Below are 25,652 nucleotides of genomic sequence, written 5' to 3'. Positions count from 1 at the left end.
ATAAATTCTTTTTTAAAAATTCTTTTTTTAAGTAATCTCTGCACCCAAAGTGGGGCTTGAAATCACAGCCCCAAGATCAAGAGGCACATGCTCCACTGACTGAGCCAGCCAGGTGTCCCTAGAATGATGTTTTTTTAAATCTTTTTTTCTCCCACATCCACTTCTTTTTTCAAGGAATTAAGCTCCATTGCATACTAATGATTCTTTCCAATGCTTAACAGAGCTCATTGTTGAGAATTTTTCTTAATGTTTATTGGACATGTGTTATATCAGTCAAGCACATTTCCGTTAGTTGGTATCCTCTGACTAGCATGTTGTGTGTGTTGTGGAGGATTAGGAGGCTCTGCTCTGGCCCAAAGTGTAGTTAATTAATGATGTTCACTACCAGTGCTGTCAAGGAATGGGCAGAACTACTGGTTTGTTCTTACTGGTCTCGATTACTTCCAGTATATCTCTTTACCATTCTGTCTTGTTCCACAAATAGACATAAGTATACATATTTCTACTAAAATTTTTATGAATTCAGTTTGAATGATGGCACAACTTGAGTAACTCCGCCTTTTGCCCCAAAACTCCATGAACTTTACAGTATCTGATTTACTGCCAATGTTATTAAAATCGAAATTGTTTACAAATGAATCAAATTTGAAAGTAAAGAAGAACCAAAATCAGCATACAAGTTAAATAAGTTGCCAAAGTTTTTGAAATTCTCTGTTAAGATACATACCATTTACATACATATACACATACAAAATTTACCTTCTTAGGGAATTCTGGCTCTTTTGAGGGGAGGAAAAAGTTTATATCTATTAAAGTATCAGACCTTGATAGTAGAACAGCAGGCCAGTTTGTACTCAGTCCCAAATCTGCTGCTTATTCTGAAATACACAGCAAGGCAAATAGCCACCTAAGAGTTTATTTTTCACATATAAAATTAGGTATGTAATACCTACTTAATGGTACATGTGTTGCCATTGTCTTTGAGATAATAGAAGGATTTTTTTTGCCCCCTAAATTTGGGTGATAAAGAGAATAAATGTGGTAGGAGTTCAAAAATAAATAGGTCTGATCAGTAAATCTCAGTTCGTGATATGTGTACTTTAAAGAAGCCTATTAGAAATAACTTTTTTAAAACATAAGCAGACAGAATAGATCTCATTCACAGACTTTTATCACTTCACCAATGGGTCACATATTTGGAGAGTTTCCTGTATTCTAGTTTTTGTTTTTTTTTTCCCAACCAAGACACTTCTGTGGTATATTACCGTTCTTACCAGTACCTTAACTTCCTTATGCCTTTGTCTTTCTGCCACAACCGCTTTTTAATTTCTTATCCTAGACCAGTCCTACAATTTATTTTCTCCATTTTTTAATACGCTAAAAATGCACTACCCATTACTAGTAGCCTCTGGTCATGTGGCTATTTAAGTAAAAAGTAAATGTAAAAGTTCATAAGTCAGACTGGCCACATTTCAGGTACTCAAAAGCCATGTGTGGGACAATGCTAATATATAACATTCCCATTATTACAGAAAATTATCTTGGAAAACCTTGCCCCAAATGCTTAAAAGCTCTTAAGACTAAAAAGCAAGAGAAAATTACATCTATGTATTTTGGTGTCATTGTATTGTCTCTGATCTCAGCTGATCCTTTAGTACCAGTTGGCATCCTTCTTTATGTTCCTTGAGTTTTCATTTCCTGAAGCAGTTATTTTAAATTATCACTATTCTACTGAGCTTCCTCCTTTTCTCTTAGTAGAAGACCTTTCTCCTGCAGCACAGTGGAAATGGAGGTTACAAGCAGGAACCCCCTTAACTTCCTGTTCTTAGACCTGTTTTTGCACCTTTCTTTTACCTCCTTGTCTTTTGTCTCAGAGTTGTGTTCCTTTTTTTCTATAACTGATTCAGCTTTACAGATAATTACTGAGCACCTGCTATGTTCCAGCCACTATTTCTGATAGTTAAGGTACAATCTTGAACAAAACAAAAAATTCCTTGCCTTTGTACAGCTTACCTTGTAGTGGGAAGAGACTGCAAGCAAAGTATTAGAAGACTGTAAGTGCTATGGAGCAAAAGAACCTAATAGGAATTGTTAGCTGGAACAGAAGAATAGAAAGACCCTAGAATGAAAGCATTCATAGAATATCAAGAAGACACCTATATAGAAATTAGTAGAAAATGAAATCAGAAAGGTAGATTAAGTAGGGTTTTGTAAGCTATTATAATGACTTTGTTTTTTGTTCTGGTTAAAACTGAAATGGAAGCCTTTAGAGGCTTTAGAGAGGAAGTGTGAGGTGATAAAACTTTTTTCCCCAGATAATTTAAAACATAGACATAGAATAGTAAAATGAATTCCCATGTACCGGTCATTCAGCTTTAACAATTACTAATTCCTGGCCAAAATTGTTTCCTCTTACTCTTTCTCATATATTATTATTTTTTAAAGATTTTATTTATTTATTCATGAGAGACACAGAGAGAGAGAGAGGCAGAGACACAGGGAGAAGCAGGCTCCATGCAGGGAGCCCGACGTGGGACTCCATCCCGGGTCTCCAGGATCATGCCCTGGGCTGCCCTCATATATTATTTTTAAGCAAATTCCATATATCATATTATTCATCCTTAAATATTTACGTGTGTGCATATGTAAATTAAAGACATTTACATTTGGTAAATCCTTTTTTTTTTAAGATTTTATTTATTTATTCATGATAGACACACAAGAGAGGGGCAGAGACACAGGCAGAGGGAGAAGCAGGCTCCATGCAAGGGCCCGATGTGGGACTCGATCCCGGGACTCCAGGATGCACACCTGGGCCGAAGGCAGGCACTAAACTGCTGAGTCACCCAGGGATCCCCTATTTGGTGAATTCTAATTATTCATAGTAATGTTCTAAAAAGTTACAAGTTCTCAGCAACATCAGGAATGATAGAATTAGAATATTATGTTAAAAATATAAATAAATGGTGGGCCAGTGGATGTCCTTGAGCAGGGAAAACCCGATATCCTACGACCTGCTATGCTAAGTTTCATCACTCAGACCTTGTCATTCCTCCCAATCCTTCTGTATTATGGCTAATGGCATGACCATATCTTCCCTGTTTTGTCAATAAAATAGACATCTGGGAATGTTTTAGGTTGCCCATTTGCCCTCTTATATTGGCCTCCAAAAATTGCTGATTCTACCTTCTTAGCATCACTATGTCCATCCTATCCTCATATTAATTGTAAGGCGTTCATTCTCACCTAGCTCTCTAAATACAGTCATTCGGTCTTCCTCCTTGCTATTCTTCTGTCCTCACTCACTCCATACCCGTATACTTATACTTCTCCACATCTGTCATACTGTTTCATCCGTCTGTGCCTGCACCTGTGTTTCCCTCCGTTTCAAAAGTCCTTTCCTAGATGCCTGGGTAGCTCAGCTGTTTAGACTCTGTCTCTTTATTTCAGCTCAGGTCGTGATCTCAGTGTCCCGAGATTGAGCCCTGGCCGCCTCCCCAGGGTCCTTGCTGAGCGTGAAGCCTGCTTAAGATTCTCTCTACCTTTGCCCCTTCCTCCTACTGCCCCACCCCCTCCACTGCATGTGCACATACCTACACTCACATTCATTCTTAAATAAATTGATTGATTTTGGAAGCTGTTTTTTGATGTCCCATAGCATGGCAGGTGTCTTGGAAGTTCCAACTCGGATTTGTCTTCTGTGATACCTTTTCCATACACCTAACTAGATTATCTTTCTCCACAATCTGTCTCACCTCTCTACCCCACGTAAAATGCTGGTTTAACCTGTATTGCAGTGAATTGTATGTTAGTCCCTGTTCCAGAATCCATTAAGATTCTTGAGGGCCTTAACTCTTAAATGTATTGCTAGTCTCTTGGCAAAGTAATAGACACCTGGTGTTCAAAAGCTTATCAAATGAAATGTATTCCCTCATATATTTTACTAATAAGGGAGCTTCTTAGTCCCACATTCAGAAACTATTTCAAACATAATTACGACAAGCTGTCTAATCTGGTTTCCTCTACCACAGCATATGAGAAGCCAAAAGGAGAATTTTTTTAAAAATGGGATGATGATAGATTGGAAACTTAATAGCGCAAGAGGAGGATATGAAAGAAACTAAAAAGTAGTTACAACTCAAATTTTGTCTTTATGGGCTGGTTTGATATAAATGCAACAACACTTTATATATCAGTTAATAATTATGACTGAGTCAGAATAATCAATCCTTGTGATAACCGTGAGTATTGATGAAAATCTTAAATTATATTTAGTATGTTATTTAGTGAGTGAAGGAACACTAGATATTTTCATTCAGAATTAGTATTTGATCAATTTATTTCTATAAATTACTTTTTAAAACTTCCTTTTTTTGTAGACTATATCAAATGTTTAACAAACATTTCAGTGTATGTTCTCTTTTCTAATTAGATTTCTAGATGAGCTAAACTTACCCTTTTAGGAATAGCAAAACTGATTGGAAATCATTCTGAAGTACACTGTGCCATACTGTCTTCCTTAAAAGTACTAGGTAATTGAGATGTTCTTGTGTTACGATACTTAGGAGTTGTAGTTTTAACTCCTTCCTTTTTTCTGAGTAACTTAATGCATTTCTCATATATTTGTATTTACTAGATGCTAATGAAGAGAACAGGTAGACTTAAATAGGGGTCAGATGATAAAAGAGTAAGTCCTCCTTGGCAGATCCAAGTCTGTCAAGTTACAAGATTTGTTGAATATATCAGTTTACACTGGATTTCTGAGAAGAGAAGTATAGTACAATAGTTCTTCAGGTTTATAGTTTTATCATTTTCATAGCTGGAAATAATAAAAGTTGGAAATAGTGAAAGTCTGCCCCCAATATTGTGTGGTGTGGTATTAATTTTGAAATTCTATCCTTTGCATTTTTTTTTTTTAATTCATAGAGACACAGAGAGAGAGAGAGAGGCAGAGACACAGGCAGAGGGAGAAGCAGGCACCATGCAGGGAGCCTGACATGGGACTTGATCCGGGGTCTCCAGGATCAGGCCCTGGGCTGCAGGCAGCGCTAAACCGCTGCGTCACCAGGGCCACCCTCCTTTGCATTTTATTAAAGTGAATGTTCACTGTATATAATCAGAGTAGTCATTGGCACAATTATACATAAATTATACATATACTCCAGCTTAGCATTAGTTTGTACTAAGAATTATTTTTAGTAGAATACTTATTTAAAAATATTATGCAAGTATATAATTTTATTTCCTCCTTAGGTTGAACTCCCTCTCCTCCCAGAAAAGGGGAATACAAGGTAGAGTGAGACTGCCATAGGTGGAGTATTCATTCAGGGCAAGGAAGTTGGGGTTTTTTTGTTTTATTTTTTTAAACTGGGCCGTTCTGAAAGAATATTTTCAGTTGCTACTTTGGAAAACATTAAACAGTTCCTAGGCCTTCCTGAGTTTGTTCAGTTGTAAGTTTGAGGAAGCTGCAGTTAGTAAATTGTGGTTGGCAGATGCTGTAAGCAGGTGACTCAGTAGGTTGAACTCATGATGACTCAACTGTGCAAAAACCATGCTGATAAATAGCTTGAAAGAAAAATTGCCTTCCAAACTTTTGAACTGCCATAAAAAGTTCAAACTATTATTAAAGGTATCAAAAAATATTAACATGTGGCTTTAGAAGGAAATATTTTTCTTCAAGTGGTTTTAAGAGTTTTACTTAATTGTTCTGATTTTTGCTCTGTAGTAGTTCTGAGAGGACCTTACACCAGTGACACTTAGCAAGTTGTAGTTAAAAACGCAGAAATATTGCAAGTTTGCATAAAATTTATGCAAGAGGATACTTCTTTGAAAGGTCAGTTTTAGCTGGGAGATTAGCAGAGAAACCCAAATAAATGGTGGTGGTGGTGGTGGTGGTAGTGGTGATGGTGTTTTAATTTTTTTTTAAGTAATCACTACACCCAGTGTGAGGCTCAAACCCACAACCCTGAAACATAGAAAGTCACATGCTCTACCAACTGAACCAACCAGGCACTCCTTTTAGTTAATATAATAAAAATAATTTAGTTAGCTTTTTAATTTAACATTGTTATAATTGAACAAGTAAAACAAGAGATGTAGTCATTTTCTTATGTTTTGATGTAATAGGACATGTATATTAATAGAGTATATCCCATTATAAAATGTTTTTGATGATTTAATAAATTATATCTGATAAATCATACTTTATGATATCCATTCCAAATCTTAGAATACCATATTCCTGTGAACTGATCTTGATTTAGCAAATAATTTTCTGTATTTAAAATTAAAAAATAATTTGATTCATTGGGTTTCTCACTTTTTGTGATCATGTTACTAATAAGTAAATTTTTGGAAACCCAGCAGACAGTATTCAAAATTTGGATTCTACATGTGAATAGATTGGACTTAGGTTAAGTGAGAGGGGCCTTGATAATAGATAAATTGCTGAATTTGCCTTCCAGCTGTGTGATTAGGGATAAATAACCTAATCTTTGAGTATTTTTCCTCATCTGTAAAATGAAGAGAATGTCAAACGAGAAAAGGAGTTGTTACAATGAACATTTCTAGCTGTTCTTTCAATTATAAAAGATGTTTTAATTGTTTATACTCAACAAGTAAATATGCTTACTCTTAGGTAGATATTTTTTAAAGGCTGAAAATGGATTTGTCCCATAAATCGTATACAGTTACATTGTACCTAAGGATACTACTCATCTAGCATGATTGAAGAGTGGTAATGCCAATAGTCCAGAGTCTTTAAATTTTGCTTGAGTAATGTTTTGAGAGGTAACAGATGTAACTATCATCATACTGTCTTCATTTTGGTTAAATTTGAATTAAGTTGCAAAGCCAATTGCTGAGTTAAATTGCTTTTTCAGGAGTGACTATATAGAGATGAGCTTTGTAAGAGTGAAGGGTAGCTGGCCCAATATACATAAAATAAGTAATCTTTATGAATACTTGGGAACTGAGAAAGTTTGGTTTTTGTGTTCATTATATTGATTTTCTTAAATTGATGTGTTGGCTCAGTACTTTAAAAATAGAATAGATATTCTTGAGCACAATATCTGAAATGCCACATCAAGTTTTTATAATGAATACAAAATATTTATTCTACATGTGTGCTTTTTTTTTTTTAAGATTTATTTATTTATTCATGAGAGACATAGGCAGAGGGAGAAGCAGGCTTCTCACAGGAGCCTGGGTGTGGGACCCAATCCTGGATCCCAGCATCACGACCTGAGCCAAAGGCAGCTGCCCAACCACTGAGCCACCCAGGCGTTCCTACATGTGTGCTTTCTAAATTAACCTTTTTTAAAAAAAGTCATTTATTTGTGTGTTCTTGTTAGTTTTTGTCCTCTGAATGTTCACTATCAAATAATTGTAAAGTGTTTTTCTGTACCACAACCTCTCAGTTGGGGGGGAGGGATTTCCTCTAGCTCCATGAAATTGAATTTTATGACTTAGTATTTATCAAAGATATAGAATTAAAGATTTTTATTTTTATGAATAGTTTTTATAAGACATTCGGTTGAACCATATTTGGTGTATAATCAGTGACTTAATAGAATTGTATTAAACACCCCATTCTTTTTGTAGGCCTTTAACTCTAGTTTTATTTTTTAAAATTTATTTTTTATTATTTTTTTAAGATTTTCATTCATTTCTTCATGAGAGACACAGAGAGACAGAGAGAGGCAGAGACACAGGCAGAGGGAGAAGCAGGCTCCATGCAGGGAGCCCGACGCGGGACCCAATTCCGGGTCTCCAGGATCAGGCCCTTGCCTGAAGGCTGCGCTAAACCACTGAACCACCCAGGCTGCCCCTAACTCTAGTTTTAGTAACAAATTTTAAGTAGCTGTTTTTAAAAGTTTTTTATTTTTAGTAACTGTTGGAAAATTTTCTGTTTTAAAGCATGTAGACTCTTTATTGTGCCTGTGTTATTTTGTCATTCATTCATTTATTTATTTTTTTAGAAGAGTATATATTTGAAATGTAGGGGGATCCCTGGGTGGCTCAGCGGTTTAGTGCCTGCCTTTGGCCCAGGTCGGGATCCTGGAGTCCCGGGATCGAGTCCCACGTCGGACTCCCTGCATGGGGCCTGCTTCTCCCTCTGCCTGTGTCTCTGCCTCTCTCTGTGTGGGTCTCTCATGAATCAATAAAATCTTTAAAAAAAAAAAAAAAACTTAAGAAATGTATGCATAGGTATGAATGACCTCATGTTTTACAAAATCTCACACTAAAATAACAGATTTGGGGGAAAATGGTGTTGGTGTAGATTGTTTAAAGCTTATGTAAATTTTTAATGAGGATGAATATGAGCAATAATCCTCTAATAAAGTTAGTTAATAAAGTACTGTAGCTTTAAGAAAAAAGGGGAAGGTTGGTTGATATTAAGAATACGTAGGGAAGAATTGAGATTGCTGAGTTAAGGAATCAAAAGCAAAAGAAGATTGGGGCAAGTATAATCAATAATGAATGTCTAAGTCAGCATGTGGTTACATTAAAAACTAAGAGAAGAAAGTGGAATTAGGGCAGCCTGGATGGCTCAGTGGTTTAGCACCGCCTTCAGTCCAGAGCGTGATCCCAGAGACCCGGGATCGAGTCCCATGCCGGGCTCCCTGTGTGGGTGGGGCCTGCTTCTCCCTCTGCCTGTGTCTCTGCCTCTCTCTCTCTCTCTGTGTCTCTATAAATGAATAAATAAAATCTTTTAACAAAAAGTGGAATTAATTGGATGAGTATTGTGACTAGTACTGTGTTCCGCTTTATTTTTGTACTTTGCATTCAACTACTCGTATTAGCGTAAAAAAAAAACAGCATTATTTCTGTGTTATACTAACATGTGAACCAACATTACTTCTGTGTTACACTAACATCATTCACCTATTTTTTCCAAGTCTGAAAACTAATTTAAGTTACAGAAATACCTCTTGATTCAGAATAGGATATGTAGTCAAACTACCTTTCAGAAAAGTTTCTCTCCCATAACTAGTGTTTATGTATGCTTTTAATATTTGTCTTGCCAACCTGGTGTCATAAATTTTCTAACTTTTCACAATCTGATCGACCAAAATATTAGAATACATTTAAATTTTGTGATTCCTGAATAATAATGAAAGAGTTTCACATATTTTTTTGGACATACTTCTTTGTCATTAGCCCTTATATCTAATTGGGTCATACTCCTTATGGTGTGTAAGAACTTTTTACATATAAAAGAATGTTTATTTAATTATGATAATTATTTTTCCCAGCTTGGAACTATCAAATTTTATTTTTACCTTTTAAGAAAATACTTCAAATGATACCTTTACGAAATCAACTGATTTGGCCAATAAAATTTTATTGACTTACCAATTACCTGGTTAATAAATTCTAGGCAATTGAAATAAAACAATAAATGAGAAGCATCTCAAGATACTTAGTAAAGGCAAAGAAAAAGACAAAATTTTAAAACAAGATGATATGAAGATAGGGGCATCTTCAAGACTATGAAAGAGCATCAGGGACGTAGCAAATAATTGTCCAAAGTTAACCTTTCAGAAAAGATACACTTAAGTTTTTTTTTTCTTGTAATTTTTTTGGTAAAGATTTTATTCATTTATTCATGAGAGGCAGGCAGAGAGACACAGGCAGAGGGAGAAGCAGGTTCCATGTGGGGAGCCCAATGTGGGACTCAACTCCCAGGACTCCAGGATCACGCCCTGAACCAAAGGCAGGCGCTAAACTGCTGAGCCACCTAGGGATCCCCTTGTTCTTTGAAATTAGTTTCTAATTTCATTCACATATGCTCTTTATTAAAAAAAAAAAATTAAAGAAGGAAGGTGGTATTTAATCATAACTCTGCGGGCAGCCCCGGTGGCTCAGTGGTTTAGCGCTGCCTTCAGCCCAGGGCATGATTCTGGAGACCCGGGATCGAGTCCCATGTCCGGCTCCCTGCATGGAGCCTGCTTCTCCCTCTGCCTGTGTTTCTGCCTCTCTCTCTCTCTGTTTCTCATGAATAAATAAATAAACATTTTTATTAAAAAATAACAATAGTCATAACTGCCACTGAGGCATAACTACCATTTTTGACACATCTTTCTAGGCCCAAGCCTTTATGTGTCGAGGGAATTATTTTATTTAGAACCTATTTTTGCATGTTTTAGAGTTGGAGGTGGTGGAGGGGTAAGGGAAGCAAGAGGATCTGAAAGCTCATCTCTGATGTGGAGCTGGAAGCATAACTCAGTCTCAAGACCGTGACTGAGATCATGACCTGAGCTGAAACCGAGAGTCAGATGCTCAGCTAGTCAGTTGAGCCACCCAGGTCCCCCAGTATTTTTAAAGCTTTATCCATTTACCTAAGTGGATTTTCTTTGGGGAAATATTTTAATTCCAGATATAAATTCAGACCAATATGATAGAAAATTATGTTAAAATACTTATATTTTCATGAATTTTGTTTCCCTGGCATGTTTATTGTTATTTGAGATTTGTCCTTTGGTTAGACATGAATTCTAAAGCTTGGTTCTATTTTATTTAGTCTATTTTTATCAATACTAATCTTATAAGCAATGTTTTTGTCAGTAATTATAGTCTTATACCCAGAGAAATATATTTGACAAATAACATAAGTTATCATTATGCTGTGAAGAGTTTGAAAAAACAGGAATGCTCAGCAGTCAGTAGAGCCTGCAATTCTTGTTCTTGGGATCGTGAGTTTGAGCTCCACATTGAGTGTAGAGTTTACTAAAGAAAAAAATTTAAAAATCAGAAAAAAGATAAACCATAATGCTCAGTTTAGTATGTTTAGTTTATACAAATAAACTATACCCATTTATTACTATAAGGAGTTAACTCTACTATAAAAAGCTAAAACTATGGCAATCTTTTCTGAGTTGTGTTTTGTTTTTTCTTTTGTATTGATAATTTTTGGTGAAAGCCCTCAGGCCAAAGTCAGTTTTGCAAATCAGAATGTGTCAAAATTCGTTAATGAAAGAAATTACTTAAAATGTTCAGTGGAAGTAAAGATCACTGTAGTTAGAACCTTTCTCTCACTTTAAAAGACATTTACAGTGATATTTGAGTTCCTCAGAATTGTGAATTGCCAGATTTTTGAACAGAGGAAATATTTTTTTAAATTAACTTTAAAATTCATTCAGTGATGGAAGTATATGTAATGAAAATAATATTGGAATGTTGCTTCACATTATCATATTTCAGTTGCTACAAATTTGGGAAGTCCTGGGGATCCCTGGGTGGCTCAGCAGTTTCACACCTGCCTTTGGCCCCAGGATGTGATCCTGGAGTCCCCATCAAGTCCCATGTCAGGCTCCCTGCATGGAGCCTGCTTCTCCTCTGTCTGTGTCTCTGCCTTTCTCTCTCTCTGTCTCTCATGAATAAATAAATAAAATCTTAAAAAAAAAAAAAAAAAATTGGGGAAGTCATTAAGACCAGAGAAACAAAGAACTGTAACTATACATGAAATTTAAAAACCTTGAAACTTTAAAAATTTAGAATCTTTTCACTGTTTTGTAATTTCTCACAGTATATACTACTCTTAAATTAATTTTACCATTTCCGTTTTAGTTAATAATGAAGTAAGTAATGACAAATAGTACCAAATGGAGGTTTCAAGGGGGGATTCCTAATACTTGGATTGATTTATAATGACTGGTTGCTTACAGTTGAAAAAGCTTCAAGGTAGATTTTTGAGGATGATTCTTTACCCCCCCATTCCCCCCTTCCTCCCTTCTCTCTGTTAAAACTCTGGGATTAGTCTACAAACAGGATTTTATAGGTAATGGTAAATTATGTTACCCTTCAGAGGGCCACATATAGTTGTTGTATTTTTTTTTTTTAACATTCACTCGATAAAATTGCTTTTCTGAAACTAGGAGCCATGAGATATATATGGTAAATATAGGCGTACATAGGAGATATTGCTGGTTCAGTTCCAGACCACTGCAATAAACCAAATACTGCAATAAAGTGAGTCAAATGATTTTTGTGGTTTCCCAGTGCATATAAAAGTTATGTTTACACTATACTGTAGTCTATTAAGTGTGTAATAGCATTATGTCTTTTAAAAAAGCCAGTGTACATATAGCTTAATTAAAAAATACTTTATTGCTAAAAAATGCTAGCTGTCATGTTAGCTTTCACCCAGTTGTAATTTTTTTGGTGGCTGCTGACTGAGCACAATGGTATTTGAAGGTTTTTGGTGGCTGTGGCAATTTCTTAAAAGAAGACAACAATGACTTACCATATTGATTGACTCTGTTTCATGACTAATTTCTTTGTAGCTGCAACACTATTGAATAGCATTTTACCCACAGTAAAACTTTCCAAATTGGAGTAAATTCTCTCAATTGGAGTAAGTCCTGATGCTGCTTTATCAACTGAATTTATGTAATATTATAAATCCTTTGTTGTCAACAGTATTCATCAGAGCATCTTCACCAGGAGTAGATTCCATCTCAAGAAGCCACTTTCTTTGTTCATCCATAAGCAGCAACTCCTCATCCTTTCAAGTTCTATCATAAAATTGCAGCAGTTCAGTCCCATTTCCAGGCCCCACTTCTAATTCTAGTCCTCTTAATATTTCTACCACACTTGCAGTTACTTCCTCTCCTGAAATCTTGAACTCCTAAAAGTTGTCCATAAGGGTTAGAGTCAACTTCTTTTAAATTCTTATGGATGTTGATATTTTGACCTCTTGTCATAAATTACAGATATTCTTAATGACACCTAACGTGGTGAATCCTTTCCAGAAGGTTTTCCATTTACTTCATCAGAGAAATTACTATCTATGGCAGCTATAGCCGTACAAGATGCATATTTCTTAAATAAGACTTGAAAGTTGAATTACTCCTTGATCTATGCGTTGTAGGATAGACGTTGTGTTAGCAAGCATGAAAACTACATTAATGTACATCTCTATCAGAGCTCTTGTATAACCACGTGCATTATCAATGAGCAGTAATATTTTGAAAGGAATCTTTTTTTCTGAGCTGTAGATTTCAACAGTGGGCTTAAAATAACAGTAAACCATGTTGTAAACAGATCTGCTGTCATCTAGGCTTTGTTCCATTTATAGAGCATAAGCACAGTAGATTTAGCATAGTTTCTAAGGACCCTACGATTTTCAGAATGACAAATGAGCATTGGCTTTAATTTAAAGTCACCAGCTGCATTAGCCTCTAGCAAGAGTGGCAGTCTGTTCTAGGAACCTTTGAAGTCAGGCGTTGACTTCTCTCTAGCTATGAAAGCTCTTAGATGGCGTCTCCAGTAGAAGGCCAGTTTCACCTACATTGAAAATCTGTTGTTTATTGTAGCCACCTTCGTTAGTTATCTAAGCTAGATCTTCTAGATAACTTGCTGCAGTTTCTATATCAGCACTTGTTTCACTTGCAGTTCTATGTTATAGAGATGGCTTTTTCCCTTAAAGCTTATTTACCAACCTCTGCTAGCTTCAGATTTTACTTCTGCAGCTTTCTCACCTTTCTCTCGGCCTTCATGGAATTGAGGAGAGTTAGGACCCTGTCCTTGGATAAGGCTTTGGTTTAAGGGAATGCTGTGGCTGGTTTGATCTTCTATCTAGACCATTTTGCTATCTATTTTGCTTTCTTACCATTCCTGTGTTCTTTGGAGTAGCACTTTTAATTTCCTTCAAGAACTTTTCCTTTGCATTCACAACTTGATTAACTGTTGGGCATAAGAAACCTACCTTTTGGCCTGTCTTGGTTTTTGGCATGCCTTCCTCACTAAGCTTAATCGTTTCTAGCTTTGGTTTTAAAGTGAGGGATGATTGACATCTTTTCACCTGAAGCCTTAGAAGCCATGGTAGGGGTAAATTGGCATGATTTCAGTATTGTATTTTAGGAAATCGGGAGGCCAGAGGAGAAGGAATGAGACTGAGAATGGCTGCTTTGGTAGAACTGTCAGAACATACACATTTATCAATTGCATTTGCTACCATATAGGAGTGTGTGGTTCGTGGTGCCATAAAACAGACTAGTGATATCAGAGATCACTGATCACAGATCACCATAACAAATACAATAATAATGAAAAACTTAGAAATAATGTAAGAATTACCAAAGTGTAATAGACACGAAATGAACAAATGCTTTTGGAGAAATGGCACCAATATAGACTTAGTCGAGTCCCAGCTGCCACAAATCTTCAATTTCTAAAAAAAAAGAAATATCTGTGAAGCAAAATAAAATGAGGCATGCAAGTAAAATGATTTAAAAAGATTGGTAGGTTATTTTACTCAGGACAAGGTCAGAAAGGGGGTATTCTAGAAGGCTGATTTATTTTAATGTATGTTGTAATATATTGACAAGATTGTTAAGACTATGGCAAAAAGACTTTAGAAGGAACAGTATAAAAATAAGCTCATAAGTAGAAAACAAGAGTATTTTTTGTTTTATGTGCTTGTAATCCATAAAATAGTCCCCACTTTTGGATTCAGTGCTGACCTCTGGCTTACTCACTGATTTCTACAACTAGTCAGTGTCTTTGATTGTGTTTGGCAAGAATTTCCCAAGGCCACCCAAGCTATTTGCAACAGGTCATTGCTTCTAAAGCTTGCTTTTTTAGAAATGTGGATTAATTTCCATTGAAGTCAGTTTTGTTCTCTAAAAAAAGAAATACAAATTAAGGATGAAGGTTGAGTGAATTGTATATACCAGCTTATTTCTGATTAGGGTACGTTGAGGTCTTGCATAGCATTTTTTTTTTTTTTTAGTGTGCTATATAAAGTCTCCAACACTATTGACTCAAAAATATTAATGTATTTGTAAACAGGGAATCAAGTAGTTCATAAATAATAATTTAAGATTCTGCCTAAAACTTAAAATTTTAGTAATAATAATCACATCAACTTCAGGTTTTATCATATAATGTGTTGTAAAGAGTCAAGTCACCAGAATTGATTCACGATTATATTTTAGAAACATTTTATTTATTTTATTTTTTTATTTTTTTAAAGATTTTTTATTTATTCATGAGAGACACAGAGAGAGAGAGAGAGAGAGGCAGAGACACAGGCAGAGGGAGAAGCAGGCTCCATGCAGGGAGCCTGACGCGGAACTCGATCCCGGGTCTCCAGGATCATGCCCTGGGACAAAGGCAGGCGCCAAACCACTAAGCCATCCAGGGATCCCCTAGAAACGTTTTAGACATAACATAGCATTACTTTTATGTAACATAAAATACCAGGTAAAAGTATTTGAAAACTGTTGATCATTTCTCCCAAGAGTATATAGAGACAATTATGTGGCAAGATGTGGTAACATCTTTTTCTTTTAAACCCTAATTGTTTTCTTTTTTTTTTTTTTTTAATTTTTATTTATTTATGATAGTCACAGAGAGAGAGAGAGAGGCAGAGACATAGGCAGAGGGAGAAGCAGGCTCCATGCACCGGGAGCCCGACATGGGATTCGATCCTGGGTCTCCAGGATCACGCCCTGGCCCAAAGGCAGGCGCTAAACCGCTGCGCCACCCAGGGATCCCAAGAGTGTACGTTTAACTGAGCCCCCCCAGACTGCCCCTCAAACATTTTTTTTTATGATAGTCACAGAGAGAGGGAGAGAGAGAGAGAGGCAGAGACACAGGCAGAGGGAGAAGCAGGCTCCATGCACCGGGAGCCCGATGTGGGATTCGATCCCGGGTCTCCAGGATCGCGCCCTGGGCCAAAGGCAGGCGCCAAACCGCTGCGCCACCCAGGGATCCCCCTAATTGTTTTCTTTTTCCGAGTCATATAGTTAGGTTTTGGAGGATATAGAGAAACAAAGAATTATTATATAGGGATGGAGATAGATAGATAGATAGATAGATAGATAGATAGATAGATAGATAGATAGATGATAGATAGAACCATCTATTTTCATATAATGTGTGTGTGTGTGAGAGAGAGAGAATCTCCATCCCTATCTGGGTTCTCCCCTCCCCTGTTTTTGTTTTGTTGTTTGCAGTATCTGTGTTCCTTAGGAGACCATATAAATGAGATTAATCTCCCCATACAGGCATGCCTGGGCAGCTCAGTGGTCGAGCGTCTGCCTTTGGCTCAGGTTGTGATCCTGGGGTCCGGGATCGAGTTCCGCATAAGGCTCCCTGCATGGAGCCTGCTTCTCCCTCCGCCTGTGTCTCCGCCTCTTTCTGTGTGTGTCTCATGGATAAATAAATTTAAAAAGTAAAATCTTTTAAAAAATAATCATAATCTCCCCCATACAGAATTAAATTACCTTCTCATGAAGAAAACATTCATTTTTCCATCTTAACTTCTAACTAGAGATTTTTAAAATGCATATCTCATATACTTATAAACCTGTGAACTACCATTGTGAATATAACTCAAGTTTCAGTTGTGTTTACATTTCTTATTTTATAGAAAGGACAAGACATTTGGCTTCAGGATCCTATAGAATTTATAGAACCTTTTGGATATTAGATAATTTGTTATTTTGTTAAGTTCTTATGATTAAGTGATGATGCTGTGAAAATGATGGAACTGAAAACAAAAAATGTGGGAGAAAGCTATGGTGGTGTTTTCATTTTATGCATAGACAAAATTAAAATAATTCGCCCATTGACCTGCTGGGTATTGCCTTAAGTGACTTCAAATTATCGGTTACCTTTAGGCCAAAATGTCTGATAAAAATAGTTATAGAAAAGTTACTTTTAGAGAAAAAACATAATGCGCCAAAATAGTTCTAATTTTCGTTAAGCTGTTGACTGAAATTGGCTTGTTTGAATCAATGTGAGTTAAAGACCATTTATCACTTTTAAAATTTTTGTTTCTAAATAAAAATAAAACTAATGTGAGAATATTGCTTAAAAATATACATTTAAAAACTATAAAATATTAAAATGTTTTCCCTTATACAACAGAATCATTTTTTAGCCAATAAAAACTACATCTGAACGTCATTTAAACTTTCTGAACATCAGTCCTATTTCCAGAACTATTTGCTGATTAATAGTCTTAAGAAGTTAATAGAAATTAAATTTTTTCCCACATAGTTTCACAACTTAAATAATTTAGCCAGAATGAGTGTGTATCACATTATTTCCTTGATTATGTGAATGAGGAAAGAATTGTATGGATAATAGAAAACGTTAGCCCATTTTCTCTTCTGCCATTTGAATCTTTATGTTTTTGAAAGAGAAATTCTTTTTTGTTGTTGTTTATTTAAAAGATTTTATTTATTTATTCATGAGAGAGAGAGAGGCAGAGACATAGGGAGAGAGAGAAGCAGGTTCCATGCACGGAGCCTGATGCGAGACTCGATCCCCCAGGATCACACCCTAAGCGGAAGGCCAGCACTCAACTGCTGAGCCACCCAGGCATCCCTATATTTTTGGGGTTTTTTTTTTGAGGGGGGGGTGTAAATTGTAGTCTGAATTCAAGGCTTCTGAGTTAACCAGAATCAACCAAGAATTATAAAAACATGTAACACCCAAGACTTAATTATGTATTGATTTTGATTAGTAAAGTTTTTAAATAGTTTTTAAATAGGTATATCTTAACATTATATATGTAGAGAAGTTTAAAAATTAATCTCTGGTGTTCTTAATAAATCCGATATGAGATCTTAGAAGCATAGCATTAATATTAGAACACTATCTTTAGGAAAATTATCATTTTTCAATGCGTGTACCTATTTTTACCCTCCGACAAAGTTCACAGATGTGGATGGTACCAATCTTTGTATTCGATAAGTATAATTCTCATTCACCTAAGAGAATAAATCTTATCTTTCAAAGTGAGTGATTTTTCTCCTCCAAAACCAGATACATTATTATATTTGGAAGGCCTAATATGGTAGAGGAATATATCCAGGGAAACTCGTTTATTTGTGAAAGTCTTAAAAAATGATTTGTCTCAGTATTTTTTTTCTTTAATTATTAACGAAAAGGATTTGGTCATTGAGTTATTTTCCCTTGCTCATGAATAGATTTCTATATTCATGAATATAGGAATATATATGTGTGTGTGTGTGTGTGTGTGTATACACATGCCACGTGTGTGTGTGTGTGTGTATAAAATGCAGCAATTTATGGAAATAGATTTGCAATTTGCCATCAAATTGCCTCTACTGAAAGTTTCTAATCTTGCTTTGTATCAGTAATTTATCCGTTCTTATTTTAAATCGTGGGTAGGCAGACTACCATCATGGGCCAAATCCATCCTGCCTCCTGTTTCTGTAAGGCCTTTTTTTTTTTTTTTCCCCAGATTCTGGTAAAACATTTAGGCCTTTTACATTTTTAAAAAGAAAAAGTCACAAGAAGAATAATATGTCATGACACCTGAACATCCTGTGAAATTCAATTTCATAGAATGAAAATAAATTATTAGAACACAGCCATGCTATTTCATTTATGTATTGTTTATGGTATTGTTCAGCTTGTAGTACTACAATAGCAGAGTTGAGTACTTGCTGTAGCAGTTAGTATGACCCTCAAAGCCTGACTTATTTATTCTTTGGCCCTTTGTAAGAAAAGTTGGCAAACTTTTTTCTTAACCCTTCGTTTAAATCATTAAAAGACATGGAAGCTCTCATTGGTAGATTTAATTAAACTGCAGATGGTTTAGACATCTGCTTTTTGAAGATCTTTGTAGTGGTCTCAGACTAAGTAGGTTTCTTGTTCCAGTAAATCCTTTCTAACAAAGTGGATTCTTCTGTAAGTTATACAAGAATTGCTATGATAGCAGTGGGTATCACTCTTGACCTACATGGACTTAACATTCATGTTTTTAACTGTTGGCTAGCAACCCCAGGGATCTAAGGACAAGCAATCATTTATAGTTTTGCTGAAGCATGAATTTAAATTATAACTGTGGGAAAATGGCGTGGCAATGCATGTTTAATTACCTAACCTGACATTCAAGATACAAGTAGTTACTTTATATACTCTTAATAAAATGCAGTCAAATGTGATTTTTTTTTTAATGGAGAAATTTATGTAATGTGATGAGATTTAAGAGGTCACCACAAAGGTCAAGGATTTTATTGCAGGGAGAAAAATCATTCCTTAGCTACATATTATCAGTATTCGATTAAAAGCATGTATTAGGTCATTGTGTATTAGAAATTGTCCAAAACAGGGATCCCTGGGTGGCTCAGTGGTTTGGCCCCTTCCTTTGGCCCAGGGTGCGATCCTGGAGTCCCGGATCGAGTCCCGCGTCGGACTCCCTGTATTGAGCCTGCTTCTCCCTCCGCCTGTGTCTCTGCCTCTCTCTCTCTATCATAAATAAATAAATAAATCTTAAAAAAAAAAAAAAGAAATTGTCCAAAAGGAGAGAAACTTGGTCTTGTCATACTTCTTGCATTCTAAAATGAAAGTGCTATCCTAGACATCAGGTAGGACTTCAGAGCAAATCTCTGAGAGTTACTAAGCCAGTCAGTTCAGTCATCTATCTAGAAACCTAACAGCTGGTATATTATTCTCTAATTCAGGCTACTGTCAGCTATTCTGTCAGTAGTTATATACAGAATATATGTGACATAAAGAAAATATTTGTTGAACCAGTATGAAGCACTTTGTCATGGTAAGACAGAGTTCCCTTATTATCTTAGAAAATTTGTTACGTATATTATGAACAGTCATAATATTCCTCTCATTAAACCTAGTCAGGGATATCTGAATATCTTCATGCTGTAATCTTATTTTTTATACTAATGTGATTGTTATTTTTTTCTTTTGAACTGGAATGAAGTAGAGAATCGCTTAAAAAATAAGGTTAGTACAATAGTCTTACTGTCAGAATACAGATTCTAACCTGATTTTGACTTTCATATTTTGAGAAATGCTTTTTTAAAAAAAGATTCATATTCTTTCTACATATGAAAAAAAAACTTTATTCTCTCAAATAGTGGTTTAGGGCAGTGTTTACCTAGAAATAAGCAATTGAGAATTTGTAGGTCATGACGAAGTCATATTGCAAAAGAGATTGTATTCTCTTTGATGCTGTCTGATTATAAGATTGCATGAGTTTATCCTAAATTTCCCCTCTTAAATAAGTGTTAGATGGTTGCTATATATGGAATTTTACATAACTAATGTGAGGGGTTACAGCAATATAACTTCGACCTGACGTTCGGTTCTTCACTTTTGACCCATTCTGACTTCATAAGATAGTTTTTTTACTTTTGCTGCCTTTTACTTCTTACATATAATTTGAAGAAATGTGTCAAATTTTGAAAAGCAGTTATAGTAAACAATCTAATTCATTCCTTTTTGGGATACCTGGTTGAGCGCCTGCCTTTGGCTCTCAGGGTATGGTATGATCCAGGGCCACAGGGAACTCGTGTCCCACATCGGGCTCTCTGCATGGAGCCTGCTTCTCCCTCTGCCTGTGTCTCTACCTCTCTCTCTGTGTCTCTTATGAATAAATAAATAAAATCTTTTTTAAAAAAGGTCATTCCTTTTCATTGTAACTACTTCAGAGGAGAATGAGAAAGGAGCCTGAGCTCTCAGAGTTATAGAACTAGGTTCAAATGCTAAGGTCTCTCTATCTACATCCTAATGATATAGCCATGCACCTCCCTGGGTATAACATGTAAAAAGGGCATAATAATTTAGGCATTAGAAAAGTGTTACAAAAATTGTCTTGTACAGAAAGCATCTACCACGGTATCTGCCATAATAAACATGAGCAATCATGTTAGCTGTTCTTATGTACATTAAGGTGCCCCACTAGTGTTCAGTTAGAGTTAACTTCTATCTTTGTAAAAGGAGAAACAGCACACAAGTGAACAATAAAGGTAGTCCAAAACTTCACTTAATTATTTAGAGCTTTTCTGTGCTTTCTACATAAGCTTCTAGTAAAGCAAATCTTGCTTACCTGATTTTTTTCCCATTAGTCATTTGCTGGAAGTTACAATTCACAGAATAATACATAGCATAGAATTTATGAAGGAGAAGAGATTCACAGAGGGTGCTGTTGCTTCACTGTCTGGGTGATTTGTTTTGGGGAAATTGAAGAAATACATATTATTTCACTTCATATAAAAATTATGTGTATAGGTAACTTAATTATTGAAAAATTACTGTGTAGTTGATTTTTTAAAAATCTGACTCAAAGCACAACTGAAGTTAATCATAGTCTGAAAGATAGTGAATATTCATATTAATAATCTGTATTAATTACAGATCCTTAGTTTCGCTCCTCTGTGAGTTTGCCTTGTAGCCTTGTATCTGAGTTTTAGCACGTTCACAAAATTGTTCAATAAATAGAAAACAAAAAAACCTCACCCTATTTGGCTACCTTGTAGCAATTTTTTTTTTTTTTTTTTTTTTTTTTTTTTTTTTTTTTTTTTTATTCATGAGAGACAGAAAGAGTCAGAGACCCAGGCAGAGGGAGAAGCAGGCTCCATATAGGGAGCCCGATGCGGCACTTGTCCTGGAACCGCGGGATCACGCCCTGAGCTGAAGGCAGACGCTCAATCGCTGAGCCACCCAGGCGTCCCACCTTGTAGCAATTCTTAGAAGATTTGATTACTTAATCCTTTAAAATGGGGAATGATGACTACCAGAAATAAACCTACAGGAACACCTGGGTGTCCACAATTTCAAGGTTGTGGATCCCACTTAGCATGGAGCCTGCTTGAGATTTTCTCTCTCTCCATCTTCCTAGGTCCCTCTTCCATATTTTCTCACATGCTCTCTCTGAAATAATTTTTTTTCTAAAAAAGAAATAACATATAACTTACAGAGCAAAGTTCTTTAGCAACATGACTATCATAACCAGACAGTTTGTTGGGATAATTTTCTTGAGTTTTAATTGATTTAGTAATATATGTCATCCAATACCATGGATAATTCAGAATTGGATGTCTTAAGAAAACTAGTTTCAGTTATTTTTTAAAAGTCTCACTATGAAAATGTATTCATTAAGATGAAAAGAGTCAGATATTAGTAACTGCTTTATAGATGAGGAAATTGATATGTAGAAATTTGAACTTCTATAAGGTCCTTTCAGTAACTAGGTTCAAATCAGTTTTCTTTTTTTTTTTTTTTTAAGATCTTATTTATTTGAGCTAGAGACAGAGAAGGAGTAGTGGAGAGGGGCAGAGAGAAAGGGAGGAGCCCATTCCACACTGAGCAGGGAGCTCAGCTGATGGCTCATCCCAGGACCCTGGGATTGCGACTTCAGCTGAAGACAGATGCCTAACCAGCAGAGCCACTGAATTTATCAATTTTTAATGGTATGCTTCTCTCAGTAGAAAATGAATGGGTTCGGGCCCCTGGATGGCTCATTCTGAGGAGCCTGTGACTCTTAATCTCCGGGTTGTTGAGTTCAAGGCCCATGTTGGGTGTAGGGATTGCTTAAAAATAAAAATCTTAAAAAAGAAAAATTAATGGGTCATTGTTGAGGAAGTATATGTTTAATGATCTTGGAAATATAGCCCATAGATAAGTTATATCTTAACTTTCTACATAAATATAAATATTGAACAGTTTTTTATTCCAATAGGGGTTTTGTTTTTGTTTTTTTGTAGGTAAACTCTATGCTCAATGTGGGGCTGGACTTCTCACCCCAAGATCAAGCATCACTTGTTCTACCAACTGAGCAGCCAGGCACCCCTAATAGTTTTTAACTGTAAAATTTAATACAGGAAACTAGTTTTATAGAGCATACCTGTACCTGTCTACAAAGTATTATCAGTGCTGCTTTAATAGCAATTAAACCCTTCCACCTCAAAGTATAAAAGCTTGGGAGAAATACAAACTTGGTATAAGTCACCACTGACGCCCACATGATTGTGTGGTTTTCTAGACAAATGCCCATCTTTTTGCTACTTAAATGTCTAGAATAGGAGAAGAGTGGTTGTGATAAAAGTGGGGTTTTGGCCTAGAGAAGAAACAAAACAACTACAGAAACAAAACCAGAATGTAAATGTTTGAAGGACTGTAGGGTAGGAGCCTGATTAGACTTGTGTTTGCTTGACTTCAAGGAGTTGAACTTGGATCTGTGTGTGGAAGGTAAAGTAAGAGATTTTAAAAGAATTTGATAGCTTTCAGAGTTGTCTGAAAATGGTAATGGTTTTCCTTGGGAAATAGAATGTTTTCCTGTGTTTCATCTCATAGACTAGACTGTTACCTGGTGTGCATCAAGAGGCTTATAGTCTAAACTTTCCATTGTATTTTCTGTTCCTAAGATGAAGAGGTTAACGAAGTGTGCAGTGCATTCATTATTAAAGGGGTGTGGAGAAAGGGATTCTAGAAAGTTTCTTTACGAAAAAGAATGTCATACACATTTTTCCCCCAAATAACAGATTTTACCTACTTTTTGTGTGATACTTTCCACTCTAAGTATTTCCTTCTGTAACATAGCATTTCTTTATATTTTCCAAGGAATATAATTGATAACTTTGAAGTCCTTTATTCCTCTTGGTGTTCACTAGGCATAAATGAAGTATCGGAGTCTTTACCACACTGTTATTGCAAAATACATAATGGTCCTGTAAAGTAGTAGTGAGGTAAGAAGAAAAAGCTTAATTTAGGTAAACTTTAGAGTAGAAGAGTGAAGTATGACTTACATCATTAGAGGTCCTTCTTTGTACTCTTCAGCCACTTTTTTGACTTTTCCAAATTGCCACATTATTTTTACTCACCAGATAGAATTCCCTTTACTTAGCTCCCTTCTGTTCACTGGTTTCCATGATCTGCCAGTCCACTTTTATAAGGGCCGCCAATTGACAGTGCTGCTTTGTTGTTCTTCCCAGCTCTACTCTAGGGCTCCTGCCGCTGATCTCAAATGCAGGAGCAGCAGAGGTGCTTTGAGAGAGAGAGAACAGAATGTCAAAGAGTCCAGCGGGGGACCAACAGATTGTGGGAAACCATGTGACTGTGTGATTCACATCTCCAAGGAGAGAGAACCGGTTGTTTCTGTGTCTAGATCCACCCTGTTATGAGGATAATACCATCAATAATGTAATTTTAATTGCCTGGATGCTTTGACACTGGCTTGAAAAAATAAAAATTTTAGCAGTGAAGTTACTGGTTAGATGAGTTTGAGTAGAACTGAATTCACTGACATTTAAATCAAGATAGTGGATAATGACTTGTGTAGTTTAAAACTCGAACATTTTAAGCATTATGGGAAGAGAGGGTAATTCATCCATGTGTATATGCATTGTCACTAAAATACTCTGCTTGATTCTTTTGCTACCAACCTTAGATGACCTGATGCTATTTGGTTTGTATATTGCTTCTTATCATGAAACCCTTAAAAATATCTTTATCTAAGGCCACACTTAAAGTTAGAAAAAACACATTAGTAAATTTCACATTTTGTCTTTAGGACATCGTTGTCAAGGATCAAATCTTACCATGGGTTAATTCTTATGCTCTGTTAATATGTAATTGCTAATGAACTATAACTTACGAATTTGTGTTTTTGCATACATTTAGATGAAGGAATTTTCTTCAATCCTTAGAAAATATAGGAGGGAGAGTTTGTAACATTAATGTTAGGACAGCATAACATGGACTTTTGTTTTAATCTGTAATTCTAGGACGACATAGACAGCCTAAACCCAGTTCTCAGGGACAACCCGCAACTTCAGGAAGAAGTGAAAGTCTGGGTAAAGGAACAAAAGGTTCAGGAGATTTTTATGCAAGGTAACTATTTTGAAGTTATTATGCATTAAGGTTTTTTTTTTTTTGGAACTGGGCAGTTTTTCATGTTTGGTTTTGGTTCAATTATGTGCAGTGTTTATAAAAAACTCAGTTTAATATTTTGAGTTATATCCAATCCAGGGAAAAGAATAGCAAAATCACAATTTCAGTAGAAAGTTGATAACTTCACCAATTTATTAACTAATTTGAGCTAAATAACTGACATGAAATTATAACCACACAGGTGTTTTGTTGATAGGAAAATCTCCATATTACAGAATACAATTAGGTGTGTCCTTCCTGGAGAAGGAAGTATTGTTTGCAGTAGAGGATTGCCCAAAGCCACAATTGATTTCCTTTGAAGAATGCTGTTCGTATCTGATAAAAGTGTCCTATTTCAGCTCACCCTTCTCAGCAATGACCATAATACTAGTTTTAGTTTTGTTTCCTTTTTTTAGTAAGCTCTAAATTTGTCTATAATGTGTGACTTTCAGACCAATGAGGTTTTATATAATTCTTAGTGATTTCTTTTTCTATCAGTAGAATCATATATTTTAAGCTTTTTCTGAAATTGAATTGAAACTGGGACAGTATGATGTGAAGTATTGATATTTTGTTGAATGTTTTTAAAAAGGAATTTTGTTGTTAAGTACCCATGTTCATCTCAACCCTCAACTTCCATGTCATTTAATTTCAGCATTAATAGAGATAATTTCTAAGGTGTGGCTCTTCTGCTTTGTTATAGGTATTTATAGCAGCAGATCATCGACTTACTAAATTCTTAGGCTAAGTATTCTTTAAAATTTAATACAGAGAATATGAAAAATACACAGAAATAGAATATTTCCGTGAACTTCCATCTGCCTTTTAGCCCCAAAAATGATGGTTTGCCCCAACCACACTGCTGTTTATTTCTATCAAATTTCAGACATCGCCAAATTCTGTTTTTAAATAAAGCCAACATACCCTTATTCCCCTAAAATTAATAGTCCTTTAATATTAAATACTGGATAATCATGTTCAAATTTCCATTT

General features: G+C 35.6%; 1 protein-coding gene across 9 annotated transcripts in view; it reads left to right on the top strand.

Moving 5' to 3' along the window:
• JMJD1C (jumonji domain containing 1C) overlaps positions 1–25,652 on the top strand; it is a 330,739-nt gene that overhangs the window by 251,950 nt on the left and 53,137 nt on the right. For all 9 annotated transcript variants that reach the window (XM_072823247.1, XM_072823243.1, XM_072823242.1 and 6 more), the window contains one exon: positions 24,516–24,621. In XM_072823247.1, the coding sequence (XP_072679348.1) occupies positions 24,615–24,621 (7 nt within the window). In that variant the 5' untranslated portion in view covers positions 24,516–24,614. The remainder of the gene's footprint in view (positions 1–24,515; positions 24,622–25,652) is intronic.

This window comes from Canis lupus, chromosome 4, assembly GCF_048164855.1.
Source record: "Canis lupus baileyi chromosome 4, mCanLup2.hap1, whole genome shotgun sequence".
Classification (NCBI taxonomy): domain Eukaryota; kingdom Metazoa; phylum Chordata; class Mammalia; order Carnivora; family Canidae; genus Canis; species Canis lupus.
The sequence above is the reverse complement of the archived record's forward strand: the minus strand, read 5'-3'. Positions and strand labels throughout refer to the sequence as shown.